At 34.5% G+C, this 21,772-nt stretch overlaps 1 protein-coding gene across 10 annotated transcripts in view; it reads right to left on the reverse strand.

The window, feature by feature from the left end:
• The window catches only part of PTPRQ (protein tyrosine phosphatase, receptor type Q), a 296,165-nt gene that overhangs the window by 214,110 nt on the left and 60,283 nt on the right, over nt 1-21,772 (reverse strand). For all 10 annotated transcript variants that reach the window (XM_027543274.1, XM_027543276.1, XM_027543277.1 and 7 more), the window contains 8 exons: nt 17,926-18,086; nt 17,015-17,126; nt 16,105-16,331; nt 13,375-13,444; nt 8,361-8,560; nt 7,035-7,284; nt 4,956-5,084; nt 2,372-2,518 (listed from right to left, as the gene is read on the reverse strand). In XM_027543274.1, the coding sequence (XP_027399075.1) occupies nt 2,372-2,518; nt 4,956-5,084; nt 7,035-7,284; nt 8,361-8,560; nt 13,375-13,444; nt 16,105-16,331; nt 17,015-17,126; nt 17,926-18,086 (1,296 nt within the window). The remainder of the gene's footprint in view (nt 1-2,371; nt 2,519-4,955; nt 5,085-7,034; nt 7,285-8,360; nt 8,561-13,374; nt 13,445-16,104; nt 16,332-17,014; nt 17,127-17,925; nt 18,087-21,772) is intronic.

Genomic DNA, 21,772 nt, shown 5'->3' on the forward strand with positions numbered 1-21,772 from the left:
AGAATAAAATTGAGAAACTAATTAGAATACGAAGAACCTGTTATATTAATGAATAAAAAGAATACTAGAAAATTAAAGTATCAATTATAACTCAAAGTGTGTATGTTCTAATGAGTTATTTGATTGTTCTCATACAGCTTAAAGATTCCTTTATGGCAAATTTTTAATCAGTGGGACCAGGATTAATTAATGTGTCAGAGTCTACATTCACTGCATTTGCCCCAGTATATCACTGAGACCCCTTGGCTGAACTATTCCTTGAGAACTTCATGGAGGAAGCAGGCATGCAGAGAAAAGAACCATGCCACGCTTGCCCTTACAGCTACGAAGGCCACCTTAGTTTCCAGTGGGTTCTGAGAGCCACTTGGATGTGGTGAGCAGGTGACGAGCAGTTCAGGAGGCAGTAAGACAAAACTGAGGTAAATCACCGGGCATACAGGGCAAATAGAGTCATCTATTCAAGATGACTTGGCATCAAAAATAACCCATGTGAAGTACGTTGAACAATGTCCTTAAATATTCTATTTATTATTTTGTAAATTAAATAATAAAGACATAAGAAAGGGAAATAAATGTTTAAGTGATATCCTAAATAAAATGGAATTGTATGTGGTAGTGTATTATCTGGGCTTCCCTTGTGACTCAGATAGCAAAGAATCTGCCTGCAGTACAGGAGACTCAGGTTCCATCCCTGGGTCAGGAAGATCCCCTGGAGAAAGGAATAGCAACCCACTCCAGTATTCCTGCCTGGGAAATCCCATGGACACAGGATCCTGGTGGGCTACAGTCTTTGGGGTTGCACAGAATTGGACATGACTTCACATCTAACACACACACACACATTATATTATCTAGTTCACTGTTTTGGTCAAATGCTGTAGGCCAAGAATCATGACAATAAAACAATTATTTTAAATTGTGGATTCAGTTAGGAGCACCAAAATCAGCTTGATTTGAAATAAGGTTGAATTTATTTAATTGTACAACATGAGAATAGAAATTGGTCAATTGGGTTGGTCGAGAAAAGACCAGATTCAAGGGCTCTAAGTCTGATAAAGGCCACGTTGCTGGCATCTTGTGTTTGGCAAGCATACATAAATCTGTCTAGATTTCTTGAAAATTCCTAAGAGCAGGTTTAGGTAGAAGTGGGAGAAATTTCAGGTCTAAGGGAGAAGACATACATGCTAAGACTCTTCTGATATAAATGCAAAAGAGAAATTCTGGTATGAAAAAAATAAAAACACTTTTTTTTTTTTTGTCTATTTTATATATGGTGCTTCTCTTTAATCTGTGTATTGAAACCATGTACACATTACTATTTTCATTTGAAATCGATGTAACATAAATTTTACATTCTTTCAATAGCAAGATAATCTCAAGGGTCATTCTTTGAAATGGGGGAGAAGTACAAAATTCCCTAACAGTTGCTGCCCTCTCATGGTCAAATACTTGAATGATTTATCTGATGAAGGTATGCCCAACCTTGTCTGTGTGTGTGCATGCATGTGTTCGTGTGCACACATGTGTGTTTAACTCACAACTCACTGAATGTTAGCTATCACATAAACAAAATCTGTTTTATCAAGTGTTAGTGTGATTGTAAAAAAAAAAAATTGTTGAATTCTCCTAAATAAGTACAATATATAAAGAAAGACATTGAGCAAATTTGGTGTGGGCCCAGAAAACAGGTTGTGAAATGGCATGGTAATATTTTTTAAACACTACAGTTAGCCTTAGACTGTGGTAGTTAACATATACAAATAGTTTCTTCAGGAGAAATTTTGAAAATAATTTCAGCCTATTCTGGTAAATTTATATTATGCACCTTCCAGGAACCCTCAATTGCTTAGAATATCCTTTTGATTATAAATAGCATCACTGACGCAACAGACATGAATTTGAGCACACTCCGGGAGACAGTGAAGGACGGAGGAGCTGCATGCAGTCCCTGGGGTCGCAAAGAGCTGGACACGACTCAGTGACTGAGCAGCAACACCACCACAGGCATTGCGGGATATGTGGATTTCTCTGAACACTATTTTGTGGAAAAACAGAATATACAGTAAATAATGGGGTTTAAGCCATGTTAAATGTATGTAGTCTTGAGATTGTGCCAGTAGTACTCATTGTGAAGACGCAGGCTGACACAGCATGTAACGTTTGCTGTGATGTCCACTTGCTCTTTGGCCCCTCTTATCAAGAGGCCTGCTATGGGTTTAGTGTTCTGAGGAACACATGTTCAGAATGTACTAGGGAGTCATCCGATAAGGAAATAACATGAATTAGATAAATATCAACCAAACAGTTTCTAATACAAAGTTTAACTGACTCAGTAAAGTTCCCATTCACACACTAGAGGAGATGTTCTCACCTTCTGGAGGAGTGAATACTGAAATATTTGACTTAGGTCCGATCCCCGCACTGGTTTCAGCCGCAACATAAGCGTCATATACCGTAAACGGTGTTAGATTAGTGAAAGCAAACTTAAGGTCCTTAGTGCTGTTATCTAAAATCCGACCTACAAAAAGCAAAACATAACTGTGGATTATGTATTCTTCAAGCATGTAATCATTCTTAATTAAGTATAGAGTAATTGAAGTGTTAACATATGCACTGACATGCACTATTACAATTTTAAAAGTGAATATATGTTAAACATTTCGCTTAGAATTGCACCGGTGTCAATTTTACCAAGATGGAAAAAAACCAGAAATATTTCATGTTTAAAATTACTTTTATATTAATATAAAGCCCTATTGAACGGTCATGTTATTTTTTGGCATATTTTAAAGGAATATGTTAGGTTTTACCAATATAAAAACAGTGACAGCGTTTCATACTCATATTGAAAAAGATATATTTAGAAATGTTCTGTAGTTTAGTTTCTGAGCAAAATTTCTTAACTGGGTCATCATCAAAATTCCTTAAATCCTCAACTTTATTTCTGCATAGCTTTTCCCCCTTCTTGCTGTAACTGAAACCTAGCTCTCCCTTGAGACCATTGATTCTGTTCCCTGCAGATCTTCCTCAAGGGTGGGGACAGATTGATTACTTTTTCCCCAGAGCCCTCAAGAGACTAGGTGGTCAGGTATGATATATGTTCTCCTTGTTCCTCCTTGCTCTGAGACTATTGCTAATGACTTCTACGTTACTAAAGTCAATAATTAGTAGATACACCTTCTTGAGTTTTTAGCCTCACAGATGAGAGTACCTTGTCAAAATTTTCAAAAATGACACCAAATAGAAGAGGTGTATCTGGGTATCCATGTGTGTCTGTGTATTGGGCAGGGAGGGGAGAAAAGGACTATCATATTTTTAGGTCTGAAAACATTTCAGAACTTTAGGAGCCTAAATACTGTACATTATCACGCTGCTTATTTAAGTTATATGCACAGTACATCATGCAAAATGCTGGACTGGATGCAGCACAAGCTGGAATCAAGATTGCCAGGAGAAATATCAATAACCTCAGATATGCAGACGACACCACTCTTATGACAGAAAGTGAAGAGGAACTAAAGAGCCTCTTGATGAATGTGAAAGCGGAGAGTTAAAAAGCTCACTTAAAACTCAACATTCAAAAAACTAAGATCATGGCATCCAGTCCCATCACTTTATGGCAAATAGATGGGGAAACAATGGAAACAGTGACAGACTTTATTTTCTTGGGCTCCAAAATCATTGCAAAATCATTACAGCCATGAAATTAAAAGACACTTGCTCCTTGGAAGAAAAGCTCTGACAAACCTAGACAGCATATTGAAAAGCAGAACTTTGCCAACAAAGGTCCATCTAGTCAAAGCTATGGTTTTTCCAATAGTCACATATGGATGTGAGAGTTGGACCATAAAGAAAGCTGAGGGCCGAAGAATTGATGTCTTTGAACTGTGGTGTTGGAAATACTCTTGAGAGTTCCTTGGACTTCAAGAAGATCAAACCAGTCAATCCTAAAGGAAATCAACCTGAATATTCATTGGAAGGACTGATGCTGAAGCTCAAGCTCCAATAGTTTGGCCACCTGATGCAAAGAATTGACTCATTGGAAAAGACCCTGATGCTAGGAAAGATTGAAGGTGGGAGGAGAAGGGGACAACAGAGGATGAGATGGTTGGATGGCATCACTGACTCAATGGACATGAGTTTGAGTAAACTCATGAGTTGGTGATGGACAGGTAGGCCTGGCGTGCTGCAGTCCATGAGATCACAAAGAGTCAGACACGACTGAGCAACTGAACTGAACTGAAGGTACTCAGGGATGAGAAATAAAGGTTACTCATGTGATTCATGACAGATTCCTAGAAATTTCAAAATGATTAATTTGGACCTTTGTCTATTTTTCCATTCTTTCAAATAAATGTCAATATGTGCATTTATGTTATTTCATTACTATTTGAAATAAATTTCTTTCATAGAACCATAAAATCTTGGATTAAGAATTATAGAGCTTACTTAACTTCCACTAGTATAGTTTTTGAAGCCCTCAAAATATCTGACAAGTAGATGTCCTGCTCTTGCTTCTTCATAAAGATGTGACCTCACTACACTATAAAGTTGCTCATATTATTTTTAGAGACCTCCAATTATTTGAAATGGTTTCTTTGTTCTAAGCAGAAATCTGATTTAATATAACTGAAGCCCATTTTTCTTCATAAATACATTTGCAATCAGAGCAAGTCAAGGTCCTCCTGATCAAATATTTGAAAAAATGTATCTCCTCTAATGTTTCTCTTCTTGAAGGATTCTCTCTCATTGTTTCAGCCCTTTGTCATGAAATATGGAACATGGACAAGGCTTTACCATCCTTATTTATGGCTATAAACAAAAGTTTTAAGAGTTTCAACATTGCTAAGGGTCTTTTAAAAACAGTTCAGTACGTTTTAAAAAGTTTGAAAATAGTAAAATATTTTATACAATTCTTACTCCAAAATATAAACATAAAATTGATTAAGACTTACCTGATGGCCCATATAATTCAACTCTGTAACTAAATTTTCCTGTTACTACAGTTGGTGGGTCCCATGATATTGCAAAGGACCTCCCTGTAATGTTGCCTGTTAAACAGTTTTGTGGTGGTCCTTCAGGCACTAAAATTATAGGGAAACAATGAATTAAAAGCACCTTATTAAATACAGAAAATACAAAGTCAGAGAAAAAATATCACACAGTAAAGCATTTTTTCAACTTAAAAAATAGGCTATAATTGAAGAATGCGAATAAATGGTGGATCATTAAACTCCTTATTTGTAACCATTACTATTTTTATTTAATGTTGTGCATGACTGCACAGGGTGTTTCATTGCTATGCAATTCTTTGTACAGTTACGTTGTCCTGAAGCATATATATTAATAAGTATTGCATCAACAAGCCCTGAGCATCTGGCTTGATAAACCCTTTCCCTCTGCTGTACACAGGTGGAAGGGCCAAAGTAGTAACTCAACCCTCGGAATCTATCGGCAGTGATTTTACTTTTTCTATCAATATCTGTATTTGGTTCTGAAAGGAAATTTATAACCTGCATTCCAATGTAATATTGGTGACATAAAAATAATAATGCTGTTTAAAAGTCTGTTTTTCATTTGTTGTTGTTCAGTCACTCAGTCATATCGGACTCTTTGCGACCCCATGGACTGCAGCACACCAGGCTTCCCTGTCCTTCACTATCTTCCGGAGTTTGCTCCAATTCACGTCCATTGAGGTCTATTTTTCATACGTGTATCTAATATTTTAAAACATCTTTAATTGAAATAAAACATTCTAAATATTTTTAAAAACAAACTTCTTGTCAACCAAATTTCACTTTGTGTGACTCTCATGAAATTATTTCTTTTTTTCTTAATAAGAAGTAAGGAGTATGGAAGAGGAAATGGTCTTCTTCAGAGATTTTTATTTAAATTAAGGTAAAAAAACCTTCACACTTACATGTAATGAAATGACAAGACCTAACACCTACGTCATCAGAAAAAAAATACTATGCTTTAGTGAAATTACCCTACCAGGAATAATGCCCAGTAACCTAAAAATTATCAATCATAACTGAATGTCTGCTACTATATATTTTGTCTTGTAGTGTGTAATACAGTGACATAACAGTATCTCAGGTGGTAAGAATCCACCTGCAATGCAGGAGACCCCAGTTTCACTCTTGGGTCAGGAAGATCCCCTCCAGAAAGGATAGGCTACCCTCTCCAGTATTCTTCAGCTTCTTTGGTGGCTCAGATGGTAAAGAATCCACCCACAATGTGGGAGACCTGGGTTGGATCCCTGAGTTGGGAAGATTCCCTGGAAGAGGGCATGGCAACCCACTCCAGTATTCTTGCCTGGAGAATCCCCACGGGCAGAGGAGCCTGGCAGGCTACAGTCCATGGGGTTGCCGAGAGTCGGACACAACTGGGCCGCTAAGCACAGCACGGCCTACATAATATAATTAAATATACAAATACTATACCTAGAAATATGTACTTAGAATTTAGTAGTAGTAATATCTAATAATGCTCATTTAGTGCTAACACCATATCCACAATGAAGATGTCTCCATTCATCACAAAAAGAAACTGCAGTACAGAGAAGATACAGGTAGGTAGGCATTTTCTAACTGATGTTTTTATCTAATACTGAATTTTAATCATATGATATTTCTGCTACTGCAGGTGTGATCTCCATATCTGGTAACAGCAATATCAGTGAGATAAGTCATCATCAGATGATAATGTAAAATGTAGACAAACAGAGACTATTATTAAAAATTCCTGAGATCACAGAATGATAAGAGCTGATCTTAGGAGCATGGTTATTAGCTCAAGAATCTTTTCTTTCAAATCTCCTTTCTCCTTTTAGATGCTTATGTCAGTATCTTAGAAGAGTATTGAAATTGAAGATGCTCCAAATGGCATGACTATTATCCATTATTAGGGAGAAAAAAGTTACTGAAAGAGAAGGAAGATCTTTAACAAAAAGATCTACATGAATAAAAAAAAAAAAAAAGATTATTCTATGAATAATTTAACTTTTTTTCCTACCAAAAAAAACCCCATACCTGATTCCGGTGTTCTGACAATCGTACTATCAATATAACCTGCTTCAGTTGTAACCGCAGAAACTTCAAAAAGATACGTCGTGTAAGGTCTCAAATGTGTCACTACAAAACTGATAGGCTCTTTCCACACAGAGCTAATCTTACTCTGTGACAACATGCTAGATAAATACGTCGTACGTGGTGGAGGCGTGACTCTCCCCAGGGTTGGCGAAGGGCTGGTTGTACTCCATAAAAAAGATTCATTATTCTCCTAATGAATAAAACAAGCATAAATGGGAAAATAATGTAACACTTGGTAAAGATAAGTGTGATTCATTTTTTTCTTTATATTACAAATATTATTTTGTGCGTGTACTACTTGTTACAGCTACAGATAAATCTGCTAGATTTTAATTATACCCATTTATTATCTATAGTTACATGGTTAATACCATTGTCCACAGTTTCAGAATAGAATGTTTATTTATACCTTAATCTTTCTTATGAATAGGATTTCATGTGACTTTGAATAAAGGTATAACTACAGCAAAATGATTATTAAAAATTTTTTAAATCCACATTAAAAATTTAAGAGCCAAAAAGATAAATTTTTTTTCCCTTTGGTGAAATTTCTAATATACATCACTGTCTTAATATTATGATCATTTTTCCGCATAAACATTCAAAAGATAACACCAAAGAACATATGGGTGTGTGTTTATGTATATTAGAAATATATCTAAATTAAAAATATTTGTGGCTTCCATTAACTTAAAGCATTTTTTTAAAAAAAGTAATTTTGCTTGTCTTTTCATCAATAGTATCACAGTGATCACCAAAATTAATTTTTAAAAAGCATAATTACAGTACTTCCAAGGATTTCACATCAGTGCTTAGAATAGTAACAAATTCTTCACTAAAGATAAGATACAACAAAAACAATCTTATTCCACAAGTGTAAACTTTACTATTTTGTTCCCTTCCCATCCTGTCACATGGAAGTATTCTCTTTTTCCCAGTGATACCCTATGCTTTCCTACTTTAAGGCTTACAAAGTATCCTCCACCCTCACACCATCACCTACTTATTCCAAGGCCTATCACAAACTCTATACCTATCAAGCCTTTCCAGAGCTCCCTAAGGGATTTTTTATATCTCACTGTTGAATTCTGAAACTCTTCTCTTACTTTACCTTGACTATAGTCAAGTGTATATAATATGATACTATAAGTAATCAAATAGCTAATAAATCACTTTGGTAAAAATACATAGTATCCAGATGCAGGGCGTTTCACGATGTAATTTACCTAAAATTCTGAGACACAGAAAACGTTCCATGAGACTTACATTACATTCTGGCAGCTTCCCAGTCAAAATGTCCTCTACTCTGATTGAAACATCCTTCACAACTATCCCACTTCTGGCATGTTTAACACTGATCTTGAAGCTAGTAATTTTGCCATTTGGTTGCCGAGGTAAATACCAAATCAGGTTTACTGCTGAATAGTTAAAGGCCTCGACGGTGAGATTCACGACTTTTCCTGGAGCTGGGGACGTGCAAGGGATTTTTGAAGGAAAAGAAAAATATTGTTATAAAACTTAGAATGACATTTATATAATTCGGGGATGTTACAATTCCCATGTTATATAAAATTAAATATGTAACACATTGAATAAAATCTATTTGGGTAGTACTTCTTAAAATATATATTCGGGTATACTTTCTGAATTGATTTTGCCTAAAATAACAAATCAGAAATTGGGCCCACAGACTTGTGTTTAAGAGGCAAATAAGCTTTTTTCAGGATTAATAGGTCAATAAATCCATCAATAAACTATTTCAAATAAGTCTGAAAAATATTCAATCAATAGTTGTTTGTGGTTATACAAATTTGAATAATGACTATCTTACCATCTGATATACTTTGGAATTATGTAAATTCCTTAGATAATGAAGAAGTAGCTAATTCTTAGATAATGAAGAAGTGGCAAATTCAAAGAATTATCCAACCATTTGCACAAAAATCACATTTCTGGAGTGTAAGTAAATAACCAGTGTCTAATATAAAGTGGATAGCACCAGTTGGTTGTGATTATTATATTTTAACCTTTATACACCCTCAAAATCAACTTTCATCAGAACTCATGATACCTTGTTATTAAATATTAGTAATCTGCATAATAAGCTGTGGGCTATTTTAATTGGGATGACTGTTAACTCAAGGTTAGCTGTGGAAAACTGACAAAGTAAATAATCAATGTCCTTTAGAATATAAAACAACCATGACAAGTCACTGTTGAAAGAAAAAAAAATTACAAGACGTTTGAGATAAAACATGCCTAGTATTAAGAAATCGAATAACTAGAGTTTAGGTGTACACTGTAGAGAGGAATATGAAGATGTGATCTGAAAATGAAAGCCATATAAATTATATAAGAAAGTTAGGCCCTGGGAAGGAGAGGTGTATGGAATGATATGAATTAAAGAGTAGTAAATAAGAAACTTAACAATAGCTGCATTTTAACAACAACAAAAAAATAACAATTTGGGATGATGACTAATCATTAATAATGGATAACATAATGGATAGAAATTTTTTTCTTCAAGGGAATTTATCAATGGAATTAAAGCTTAAGAAGGACAATGACAATATGATAAGTCTCTAATACTAAAGATTTAGCACTAAAATTCATTTTGGGCAGATAAAATATAATAAAACAAAAAGTTTGACAAATATCTGATACTACAGAATTATAAGAACCACAGCTTTTGCCATTAATATTAATCATTGTTTTAAATTTCTTTGTCTAATGTATGTAAATTTTGTAAAAATGCCTGAAGTTTTTATTAATAACAGACTGCATACAAGCTGGCCATTTCCACATCAACCTTAGCAATCATGAGAATCTGCTCAAGTGCAGAGAAATTCGAATTTATAAGGTAACCAAACTTTATAAATTCCAAAGTATGATTTCAAAATATCTTTTAAAGCAAACTCAATATAATAGATAAAAATTAATTAAATCTGTTAAACAACATTTAGTGAAAAAGAGGTTTTCTTATTAACTTTACATTATTTTTGCCCCAGTAAAATCTATGTTTTCTTTTTTTGACTTGATGGTGTCTGAAGACTAATTCTGGCTCTTTTTCATAGCTGACAGGTCTTCCTGTACTTTAAATACTCTAGTTTCTACCTCTGGACTTTTAGGTACCAAAATCCCATCATCTTTTGATTTTTATAGAGGGAATTTATCTATCTTGCTCCAAGTAAAGATATGATACTAAAGTATCAAAAAATTCTATTTATAAAGTCACATATTTCAGGTAAGCCTTTCACACACTTTGAGGTCATAGCTAAACAAGTAAATATACAAGTATGTGAAACTAAAACTTTTCAAAATGTTCACTATACAAAACATACATTTTCTTGAACCAGAAAAAAATCTTTCTAAATAAAATACAGGGACTTCTATAAAGAATTTTCCTATATTACTAAGGATCCATCAAGTTAAAAAGGAAGCTACAAGGGATATTTCTAATATTTTAAAGCTAAAATAAATTCTACATTTGTCTGAAATAATGCTGCATGGGAAGTTAAAAAAGCTGAGATTTTGCACTTGTGGATGTAATATCAGCTTAGAATGGTATAATGGGCTAACTCTGTTTGAATACTTCAGGAGTATTTTTATTCATGGAGAGAGAAGTTATTTCTGGCTTAATCATTATAAAGGCAATTTATTTATTCCACAGAAATTTTCATTAAATTCGAGTTCTGCATAACATAAATAATAAAAAGGAGTCTTTGGGGAAAAAAATTGGACAAAACTATCTAACTAAACTTAGATTTACATTTTAATCTCAACATTTTTTTTAAATGATAAGGTAAGAGTGATTAAGTGATTATGTAATTTTTCCAAGAAAACACAGCAAGTCAGAAACAGAATGAAACGCCTGTTCCAGGATTATTTCCATGCCAACCTAGAGTTTTAGTTTGTCCCAATCATAATTTGCCAAGAGAGAGAATGACTCTAGAAATTATGTCAGTTAGCAGAATATAAAATATATAAAGTTCAAAATACTGTCAAGTTGAAATAATAATCTGACCTCATAATGTACCAGGCTTTACCAAGATGAGTGTTTTTAAAAAAGACCAAACTATTTGTTAAGTCATCCAAAAATTATTCCAATTATTTTCCCTAAAAGTGTAAGTCATAAATTGCCTTTCATTTCCTAATGAATATTTAATCTTAAAAATAATAATTTTCTCAATTTTCAGTTGTGCTAATAATCTGAATATAAGTAGGTTCAATATCAGTAAAAGATTTCAAGAATCATTACTTTCTAATTTTAAAAAAACTCTAGAATTTTCTCTTCATTCTTCCTATGGCATAGAGCATGTATTCACCTGCTTCTCTCAATGGGGTCTCAAATAAGAACTGGCCATAAAGCTTGTCACATGCTTCTTTTAACACTGACAACTGCATAATCCCCTCGAGATACACAGGGTCCATTTCAGTTTATCCCTCTGGCAATGAACTGCTGGAAGATTTTTATGTTTAAATATATAAAATATTTATAGTTATATAAAATTATAGAAACTTTTTTGTAGCACTTCTCTAGTCTATTACTTGGGCTTCCCTGGTGGCTCAGATGGTTTAAAGAATCTGCCTGCAATGCAGGAGACCTGGGTTCTATCCCTCGGTTGGGAAGATCCTCTGGAGAAGGGAATGGCAATCCACTCCAATATTCTTGCCTGGAGAATTTCATGGACAGAGGAGCCTGGTGGCTACAGTCCCTGGAGTTGCAGAGTAGTACACTACTGAGCAAGTAACACTTCGATCTATTACTTAGTAACCCATCTGTTTATCTTATCCCACTAGAAGATAAACTTCACTAAAAATATTTGCTATTGCTTGGAGATGCCATTATTTACTGTTTTTCTATTTATCGGTTCTGTTTGCTGTTATGAATAAACAGCCAAATTACTAACTAAATAAATTACCTCCATTCCATAACAGCTTATTTTTATCACAAATGTTATATTCTACTAGGCTAATATATACAATAAAAAGCAAGTAAATGAGTTATATGTCAAGCTATTCAAGTGGAGAAAAATTAATTTGTTGGCAATAAAGATGGATAGAAGGAAATAGGGGTTATTTTAGAAGGTGTAGTCAGGAAAGGTAAATTGAGATTTACATCAACTGGGGAGAGAGTTCTATGGATATCTGCTTAGTCACGTCTGACTCTTTGCAAAATGGGTTGCCATCTTCCTCCTCCAGGGAATCTTCCTGACCCAGGGATTAAACCTGTGTCTCCTGAACCGCAGGCAGATTCTTTATCTGCTGAGCCGTTGAGGAAGCCCCTGTGGATAATTTAATGAAGGAGTACTCCAGGCAGGAGGAACAGCAAGAGAAAAGACCCTAAGGTGGAAGATCAGTGTGACTGGAGTGGATGGAGGGAGATGGAGAATAGAAAGAGATGATTCAGCGAGGGTTAAGGGCACCCAGAGCACTGTAGGTCATGGGAAGGACTTAGGTTCTTGCTCTGAATGAGACAGGAGCCATGTTAGGAAGAGAGAAGTAACGATGGTCTAGCTTCTGCTTCAAAAGATGATGTGACTCTTGTGCAAAGAGTACACTATTGGCAGGTAAACTAGAAACAGGAAAACCAAAGAAGAGGCTTTCAAATGATCAGGCAAGAAATGATGATAGATTACACAGGGTGAGTAACAACAGGGGTGAGATTCAGGATCTATTTTGATATAATGCTGGCAGGATTTCTTGATAGATTATACAGGACTATTGATTGATTACAATCAAGGATGACGTCAAATTTTTCTTCTCAGTCACTGGGAAAATGGAGATAGCTTCAGTTGGTTTGGTAATGACTGCAAGGTATGGAATAATATGATAACCATTACAATCCATATTTCCAAAACTCTAATGTCATAAAAATACTTATGATTTGATTTTACAATGCAGGATGCAAATTTGTACAAATGGCACAAGCCTATTTTCACTAACATATAGTCACAAAGACATATATTCATAGGAGGAAAAAGATCAGCCAGAAATGTATGTTTTTATATAACAGGGCCATGGATAACTTTCATTTTTTTTTTTGTATTTTGGGGTATTTTTAAGTTTTCTAGATAACAGTGTTTTTACCATCAGAAAGAATAATTTATATTTTAATGAATAAATTCCCTATCCAAGAAGACTCTAAAAGTAATTTAATTACCATGCTGTTGAAAATTTTATGCATTTTAGTGCCAGATTTTGTTTATATCCCTATTTATTTTAAATGATGAAAACTCTTAACTAAGTTAATTCAGAATAAATGATTTAAGAAAATTACCACTTTCTGCAGTTTGGAAGAGAAATGGGTCACTAAACACTCCAATGCCAGCACTGTTTTCTGCAGCAACCTACAACAGACCACAAAAATTACATTCAAGCTTTATACTCTAATTAAACAGAGTCTGAAATAATAAAACTTTGATTTGTCCATTAGATACATAATAAAGATACTTTCCCCTCTAATTCCTAACAATACTCTCGAAGCAGAAGCAAATATAGAGCTGTCCAGTATTTCCATTTCCCTAAAGTGAATATTTGCAACATAGCCTGAATCAACAGAGTTCTCAGATTCCTGATAGAGAAATTAATAATCAAGTTTAATGTCTATTAGTAGCAGTAAGAATTTCAGTTACTATTTATTAAGCAACTTCTGTACACTCAGAAATTGACTAGGGATTTTACACATCTTATTTTATCCACATAATCAAAATACAAGGAATTATTGTCAATATTTTACATATGAGAAAACTGGTTGAGAGAGGTCAAGTAACTTGCCCCATATCACAGGAATAAGTGGCAGAATCAGAATTCAGTTGAAGTTGTGTTTATTTCTAAAGTTCAGTTTCTTTCTACTATATTCACTCTAAGACACCACAATTATTTCTGTAATGAACATGAGACCATAAACACAGTGTCTGACTTTAGAGTTTACAATCTAATTAGGCAAATTTTAAAAATAAATAGGTAATCATTTAGACTAAATATTCTAGAATTTAAAAGATAGAAACTATTTTGGCTTGAAACATCTAGTCAAATACACTAGAACAGACAGAGAAAGTGTCATAAATGAGAACTCTTGAGCTTTTACAAATGCCATAACTGGAATCAGACAGCCTTGGTTTAATTGCAGCTCTACCAATTCTCAGATAAAAAGGTTATCTTATTTTCCTTTACTTTAAAATGGAAACAATATATCTATGTCATAAGATTATTCTGAATACTAAATGAAATAACACATGTTAAATACTAAACAGGATTGTCCCCATATCATGTAGATTTGATATTGACATCTGAAGATATCAAATGCACCATGTCAAATGCCCTTTGAAATTCTGCAATGGCTAACATATATTTGAACAGAAGAAAAGTTACAACAGTGGTTAATAAAGTGTGGGGTAAAAAAAGAGAATAGGGGCTTCCCTATAGTCCTGAAATAAGAGAATTCAAAGGAATAAAAATTTAAATTCTGTAAAAATATATCTAAGCAGAATGAGGTTGGCTAAATTACCTTTCTATCAGTAAAAGCTTCTTATATCACATTAAAAGATAATCTTTATTATTTTGAATAGTATATCTTAACATATAAAGTAATTTGAATTAATATGTGAGCTTATGATAGAAAATATCTGTGCCAAATAATTTTCAGGTGTCAGAAAAAGGTTGCCTACTCTTTTAAGTTATGTTTCTGCAGAGAAATAACCATCAAATCTTTGATTTTTACCACTGTATAAGTAAAAGCCTATATTTTTCTTTTATCATTTGGGGGGTGCCTACTCTTGGTATGCCTACTCTCCTGTTATATTTGATTCTGCAAATGGGCATACTTAAAATTAGATTTTAGAAACAGGCAAGTGTCTCTTTCTTATCATTTCTTCCATTCAGATGGTCATCTCAGTTATGTATGATCACATATTTACACAGCTTTTTCTCTTGAGTCAAGACTAGAGAACATATTGACATTATACTGAAAATAGGGAGGAATGAGAAAATGCCTGTATTCTTTACTATCCCCTGGAAATATTGTGTGTGTGTGTGCATTGCTCTGTCATATCCAACTCTTGGCGATCCCATGGACTGCAGTCCACCTTGTGTCTCCTACATAGGCAGGCGGATTTTTTGACCACTAGCATCACCGGAGAAGGCGATGGCACCCCACTCCAGTCCTCTTGCCTGGCAAATCCCATGGATGGAGGAGCCTGGTAGGCTGCAGTCCATGGGGTCGCTAAGAGTTGGATACGACTGAGCGACTTCCCTTTCACTTTTCACTTTCATGCATTGGAGAAGGAAATGGCAACCCACTCCAGTGTTCTTGCCTGGAGAATCCCAGGGACGGCAGGGCCTGGTGGGCTGCTGTCTGTGGGGTCACAGAGAGTCGGACACGACTGAAGTAACTTAGCAACAGCAGCAGCAGCGTCACCACGTCTCTTAACTCTAAACATTTTCACATGGCCTAACTAACATAAGACTGCTTTTCGCATGCTCTTCTTTAATATTTTAATAAAGTGTTCTTAGATTTTGTATATTATTGCTGTAAAGGCATAAATTTTTTGTAAACATAAAAGAGGTCATACGCATCCAGGAAGTATTTGTTGAATGGAACCAATTTGAATTCCTTGTTCTTTGAGAAACTGGTTCTTCAGAAACCTTCAAACCATTATCCAAAATTACAATTACATGGAAATATAAGTGGGTTAAGAGAAAAATAACAAAGCTAACTTCAAATTTGATTAAAAAGTAGAATATGTGTGCTTGTAAAATTTATTAAACTTAATTTTTTTAAGTCACCAAACTAATGCTTTCTAAAATAGATACATTATATAAACACACACACACACACGAAAAGCTTATGACATTTGTTCAAATTTTAAAAGCCCAGATGGGCAATGAGGACATGATTCAGATGATCATTCTTCAAGTCTCTTGCTGGCAAAAGCTTGACCTGTTGGAACAAAACTCCTTTACTTTTAAAATGAATGAAATATTTTAATACTATTTACAAAATAATTACCTTGATTTCATATGTTGTTCCAGGATTAAGATTAGTAAGAAGAACTTCCAGACTGTCTGGTTTTGTTCTAACTTGTGTATACGTTGCCTGCATCCATGGACAAACTTCCTTATATTTTACAATGTAAGATATAATTCTCCCATTTGGATTAGGTGGTGTATTCCAAGACAGAAGAATCCCAGCAGATCCGACTCTTTCCCCTGCCAGGAAGACTGGAGGCCCTGGTTCTATTTTTCCAAAAATGCATGTTGTTATAAGGGTCAATCAATTATTGTATTTTCACAAACAAATGTAAGAAAAATATTTACAAACTGTAGACTTTTAAAGTTCCCAAAGACTAAGTGTCTCGTAAGTGTAAGTTTATCTTCCCTAGAGCTTTGCTACCAAGAGAAAAAATGATTAAATGCTATGGGGAATACCAAAAACATTCTTTTATAAGAATGTGAAAAATGGAATGTTACTAAATACTACATGCCAAATACAGTTTTAATGCCAAATCATTTTTTATAAACACTCACTTAATGCAAGGCTTATACACAAACACTAAAGAAACAAGAACCAGCCTTACAAACTGAGTGATTCTTTTGGAGCAAGTATAGTGAGTTTATTTTCATGGCTTTGTATTATTTAAATATCACCATTAACAGTGTCTCCGATCCATTTCACAAACAAGTATGGAAAAATTATCCTTGCTCTTTGAAAGTAAAGGTAGAGAAAGAACCAGTAGCATGCAGGTTCTAAACAGATCACTTTCTTAAGTTTCCATTTTGCTTTAATTACTCAACTGTTTTCATGCATTCAATGCACATATTGCCAATGTAAATAGTCCCATCCAATAGATTTATAAAGGGTCCAAATACTTTGTAAGAAAAGAAAAAGGAAAGAAAGAAAATGGAAAACATATACTTACTTGTCACATTTGTTGCCACTGTTCTGCTAACAGGTGAGCTATATGTTGTAGCAGAAATGGAAGAGATGGTTACCTCGTACCGAGTACCAGGAACAGCATTAGAAACATCAGCCTAAAACACCAAAAATAGATGACTGTATTAAAAATTCTGAAATGTAGGAAAGCTAAAACCATAAATCTATCACAATCAAAAAAGTAAAGTTAGCACTTTACTGCATAACTCTGTGTTATTTATCACAATGTGTTTCCTATTATTGTAAAAATATACATTTGTTATAGCAGAAATATTTACCAAACAACATGCAATAAAAACTTACAAAACATACATTATCAAAGACTCAATCAGTATTTCTATCAATCCCAGTTCATTGTCACAACTCTTTAAGAGTCCTAAGAAATCTATAGTCCATTGATTAGCCCTGGTATTTAACAGTGTGTGTAAAATACCTGTGTCTCTGAAGTTCCAATAAAAAGTAAAAGAAAAATGATAAGAAAATCCATCATTATCACATTTTTCAGGCAGTAGAATCACATTGATGGCTCTAGAGAGAAATGTTGCCTGCATTAATGATTTAAAGACTGATCCTCCTGGCAAGTACACAATTAATGAGCCTGGATTACTCAATAGCTCTGCCCTTTCTTTGTTAAACTATTCATGAACCCTTGGATGGTTGGCTGTAGGTTCAGGGTAGACTTAAAAAAAAAAACAGACATTGCTAAGGTAACAGTCCACCAGTACTGAAACTTACACTCATCAATTCGGCATCAGTGTTTTTGTCTTCATCTTATGCTTTTAAAGAGGTTCAAAGAAGGAAATTTTCATGGTGGATGAGTTTCATAAAGAACTCTCCTATTTGGACTAAATATAAAATATAAGTTGGCTTGGCCAAGTATGATAATGAAAACAATACCTGATATTCTCCACCTCCAAGATCTCTGATAGTAACAAAGCCACCGTCAGGAACAAGATCCACATGAAACCTGTCCACGTGGCCAGAGGGTAGGCTCCAGTGCAGAGAAAAGGAATGTGCAGAAATATTGAAAGCTTTAAGTTTCTTGGGTTTTTCCGGTTCTGGTATTGAAAAATAGAGGTTTAGAATAGAGTTATTCTCCTAAACTTTCAAATGAAAAAAGAAAATCAAAGGTTTAAGGGCCAAGTTTCAAAACAACCACATTGTTAGAAAGTGTCAGAGCCTTTACATTATCACTAACTCTTTGTAGGTGTTAGGCACATGTATCTTTTAAAATATCTAGTTTTAAGTTTAATTATCAGATATAATATATCAATTTATGTATCTGTTTCTGGATATTCCTTATCTACTAAAATCTGTTGGTTGACCAGATTGTTTTTTAAAGCTTATGTTCTAACTAAAAAATCAAATCATTTTAAAAACAAGTAGGTACAAAATTCTTATGCAATTACCTGGATATTTATCAAACAGAAAATAATTTGAAAAAAATAACAAAATATGCCAAACATTTTAAAAGATGAGCATTTCTGATGAATATTTAGTTAGGTGTTTCTTTAAAAGAGAAGTTTTCAGATTGGAAATGAAAACAAGATAATTTTTAAACAATAATTAGTAATTGTCCTGGCCATTGCAACTATATTTTTTTCTACCTTTTCTTTCACTATTTCCAACGCTTTGTTTATGCTGCCTGTACCTACTTGCAGGGAGTTTTCCACATAAAGTTCTTTGGATTGGTTGCCAGTGAGTCAGGTTTGCACTCTTATCTTTAGTGCAGATTCCAGTTCAACAATATAAGGGGAGGGAGATTATGAAGCCAAGCATGTGAAAAAATCCTGATACAGATCCACTCTAACAACCATTTCCAAAAGAAAGGAGTCTGGAATTAGTCCTTGAACTCCGTGTATCATTTTAACACTCTGTTTTCCACCAGAAGTGATTTGAAAATCTATATATTTAAAAAATGAATGGTACATTTCCTAACATAACTGATAAGGTACATTGCATAAAATACATATCTTAACAGGCAATCTCCTAGTATATTTGGGGGGGATTTTTCTTAGAATGGTTTTTATCTCCTCTGAAAAATTCCTTTAATGGTTATAATATAACCATCTCGCTAGTACGTGCTAAGTCGCTTCAGTCATGTCCAACTCTGTGTGACCTTATGGACCATAGCCCCCCAGGCTCCTCCGTCCGTGGGATTCCCCAGGCAAGAATACTGGAGCAGATTGCTGTGCCCTCCCCCAGGGGATCTTCTCGACCCAGGGATCGAACCTGTGTCTCTTCTACCTGAATTGGCAGGCGGGTTCTTTATCACTAATGCCACATGGGAAGCCCAGTGACTGAAGATAATATTGATCAATTAATTTTCACATGACATCCTCAAAGACACAAACATTCTCTAGGCATCATCTCCAAGCTGCCTATGCAGTGAGCACCACAGTTTCATAATAATTCTTTAGAAATACGGCACATCTAAGGTGAAAGATGTGCTTTCTAAGGTGATCAGAGAAATACCCAGCTTGTGATGGGTATAATTTCTTCGTTGGGCACAGCTGCTGGCATTTTTCCTGGATGATTCTGCACACAGACCTGTGTCCCCTGTGTTCTCATGCTTGAGAGAAAAGGCCTTTATTCTCCTCACCAGTCCACATTAAAACACACAAAAGTTTAACGTGACACAAGTCCAACCACTGCTTACACTTACTGATTGTGAGGGCTAATACTATTTCTTCAAGAGTCCTAAAAATGTATTTAACATTCAAGGAGACTTAAGAAACTAGAGCTGGGATGAGACTTCGAAAGAAAAATGCATATAGAAGTAAAGGGCTGTTTACTAAGACGGTGGTGACGGAGAGAGGATGTCGTTTCCTGGAAGGTCTATGATTACACACTGAAGAACTCTTGGCCAAGGATGACGTCTGTCTCACTAAGAGGAGGAAGAATATATTTGTCTGGATATCTTCCAATCTGATAAAAAAGGGAAGGCCTGAAAGCTTCAGGACAGTTTGTTTGGTAAAGGCCTCTCAAAGCAAAGTGAATAGAAGCCCTGCAAATGGGCAGAAAATAAAATGACAGGAAAACCAGCCTGAGTTGTGGGATTATTTAGAAAAGAACAGCCTGATGGTCATGCATGCCGCAATAAAATTTTAGATTTTTTTCCCCCCTAAATGGAATGGAAAACATTGAAAATGTTTAAGCAGAAAGTCAATCTGACTTATTTTTAATTTTAAAAGATTACCCTGGAAGATGGGAGATAAACTGGTGAGAGGCAAAAGTGGCAACATGAGGCCAATTAGTAGGACACTGTGGTTCTGAACTGAGAGGAGGGAGGCCTGCCCTCAGGAAAAGGGAGTAGACACGAGGTGATACCTAAGTCATTGTGAGAGCTTTCTGGATAAGAACAGAAAGATAATTAACGAAACAGATATAAGTACATCACTTGTATTCCATGGAATTTAACCTCTGAAAAGGTAGAAAAATATGAAGCAAAAATATCATTCTCAATTTAATTGTTACTAACCAATAAAATCAAATTGTGTGGAGCTTTGAGTTATATATATGTATCTTATATATATATATATATCTTATATATATCTTTGAGTTATATATATATATCTCACATTGTGTTCAATTTAATTAATATATATATATATATCTTATATATATGTATCTTATATATATATACCATATATATATCTTTGAGTTTTACATATATATATGTATATCTCACATTGTGTTCAACTTAATTAGGGCTAGCAAGAGTAATTGTAGACCTAGTTAATTTTTTAGACCAGAATTTTCCAAAAATTAATCCTTAGAACCCTAAATCCCTAGAATTTAATAGATGTCAGTGATCAAACCATTTTGTCAAATAATTCCTTTTTTACATGAAACAGCTTCCTTTATTGCAGGTTAACTCAACCTTAAATAAGTTTAGATATGTGACTTGTGCTTCTCTAAAGCAGCACTATCTGATAAAAATATAAGATAAACCACATTAAACAAGTAAAAAGAAAAACGTAAAGTGAATTTTTAAAATATATTTTATCTAACACAAAATTTCAAAAAATATCATTTCACATATAATCAATAGGAAATTATTAATGAGATAGTCACTTTTTTTCATACTAAGTCTTTGAAATCCCATGTGTCTCTCACACTTAGAGCCCATCTGAATTTGGACTAGTCTCATTTCAAGGCTCAATCGTTATGTGTTGCTAATCACTGCATACTGGACAGTGCAGTTCTAAAGAATTTCTCAACTCTTCCCCTTGGTATTTCAGTAAATTTACCTCCACTGCATTTTGAGAAGCTGAGAAAAAACACAAGTATGATCCTATGATGTCTATACAGGAAAAGAGTTCAAAAGAGTTAAAAGGACCATACATACTAAGTTCTGATACAAACTATGGTGGATTAACCTCTGAGACGGAGAGTAAGAAGAGGTTCCGAATAGAAAAGCAAGCTTCTTAGGCAGCTCCTCAGTAGATTCTGGTTCTTAAAAGAGTGCATACGAAATGAGAGCACGAGGGTACATACCTTGAGATACCCGTAAAGAATCACACAAGCCTATCAGAACAGCGCTAAGGAAACAAAGCCTACAGTGGACAGATATTTTAAAAGAAAAAGTGGAGACTTAAAAACACACCATTATTATTAACTTTTATTTATACTTCCCATGTACCAACACTGTATATGATAAACTTTCAACATCACATTTAAGTCTTCTAATGATTTATCATAGGTTGGGCATAATATAGCTCAAATGGTAAAGAATCTGCCT

Source organism: Bos indicus x Bos taurus, chromosome 5 (genome assembly GCF_003369695.1).
Source record: "Bos indicus x Bos taurus breed Angus x Brahman F1 hybrid chromosome 5, Bos_hybrid_MaternalHap_v2.0, whole genome shotgun sequence".
NCBI lineage: Eukaryota > Metazoa > Chordata > Mammalia > Artiodactyla > Bovidae > Bos > Bos indicus x Bos taurus.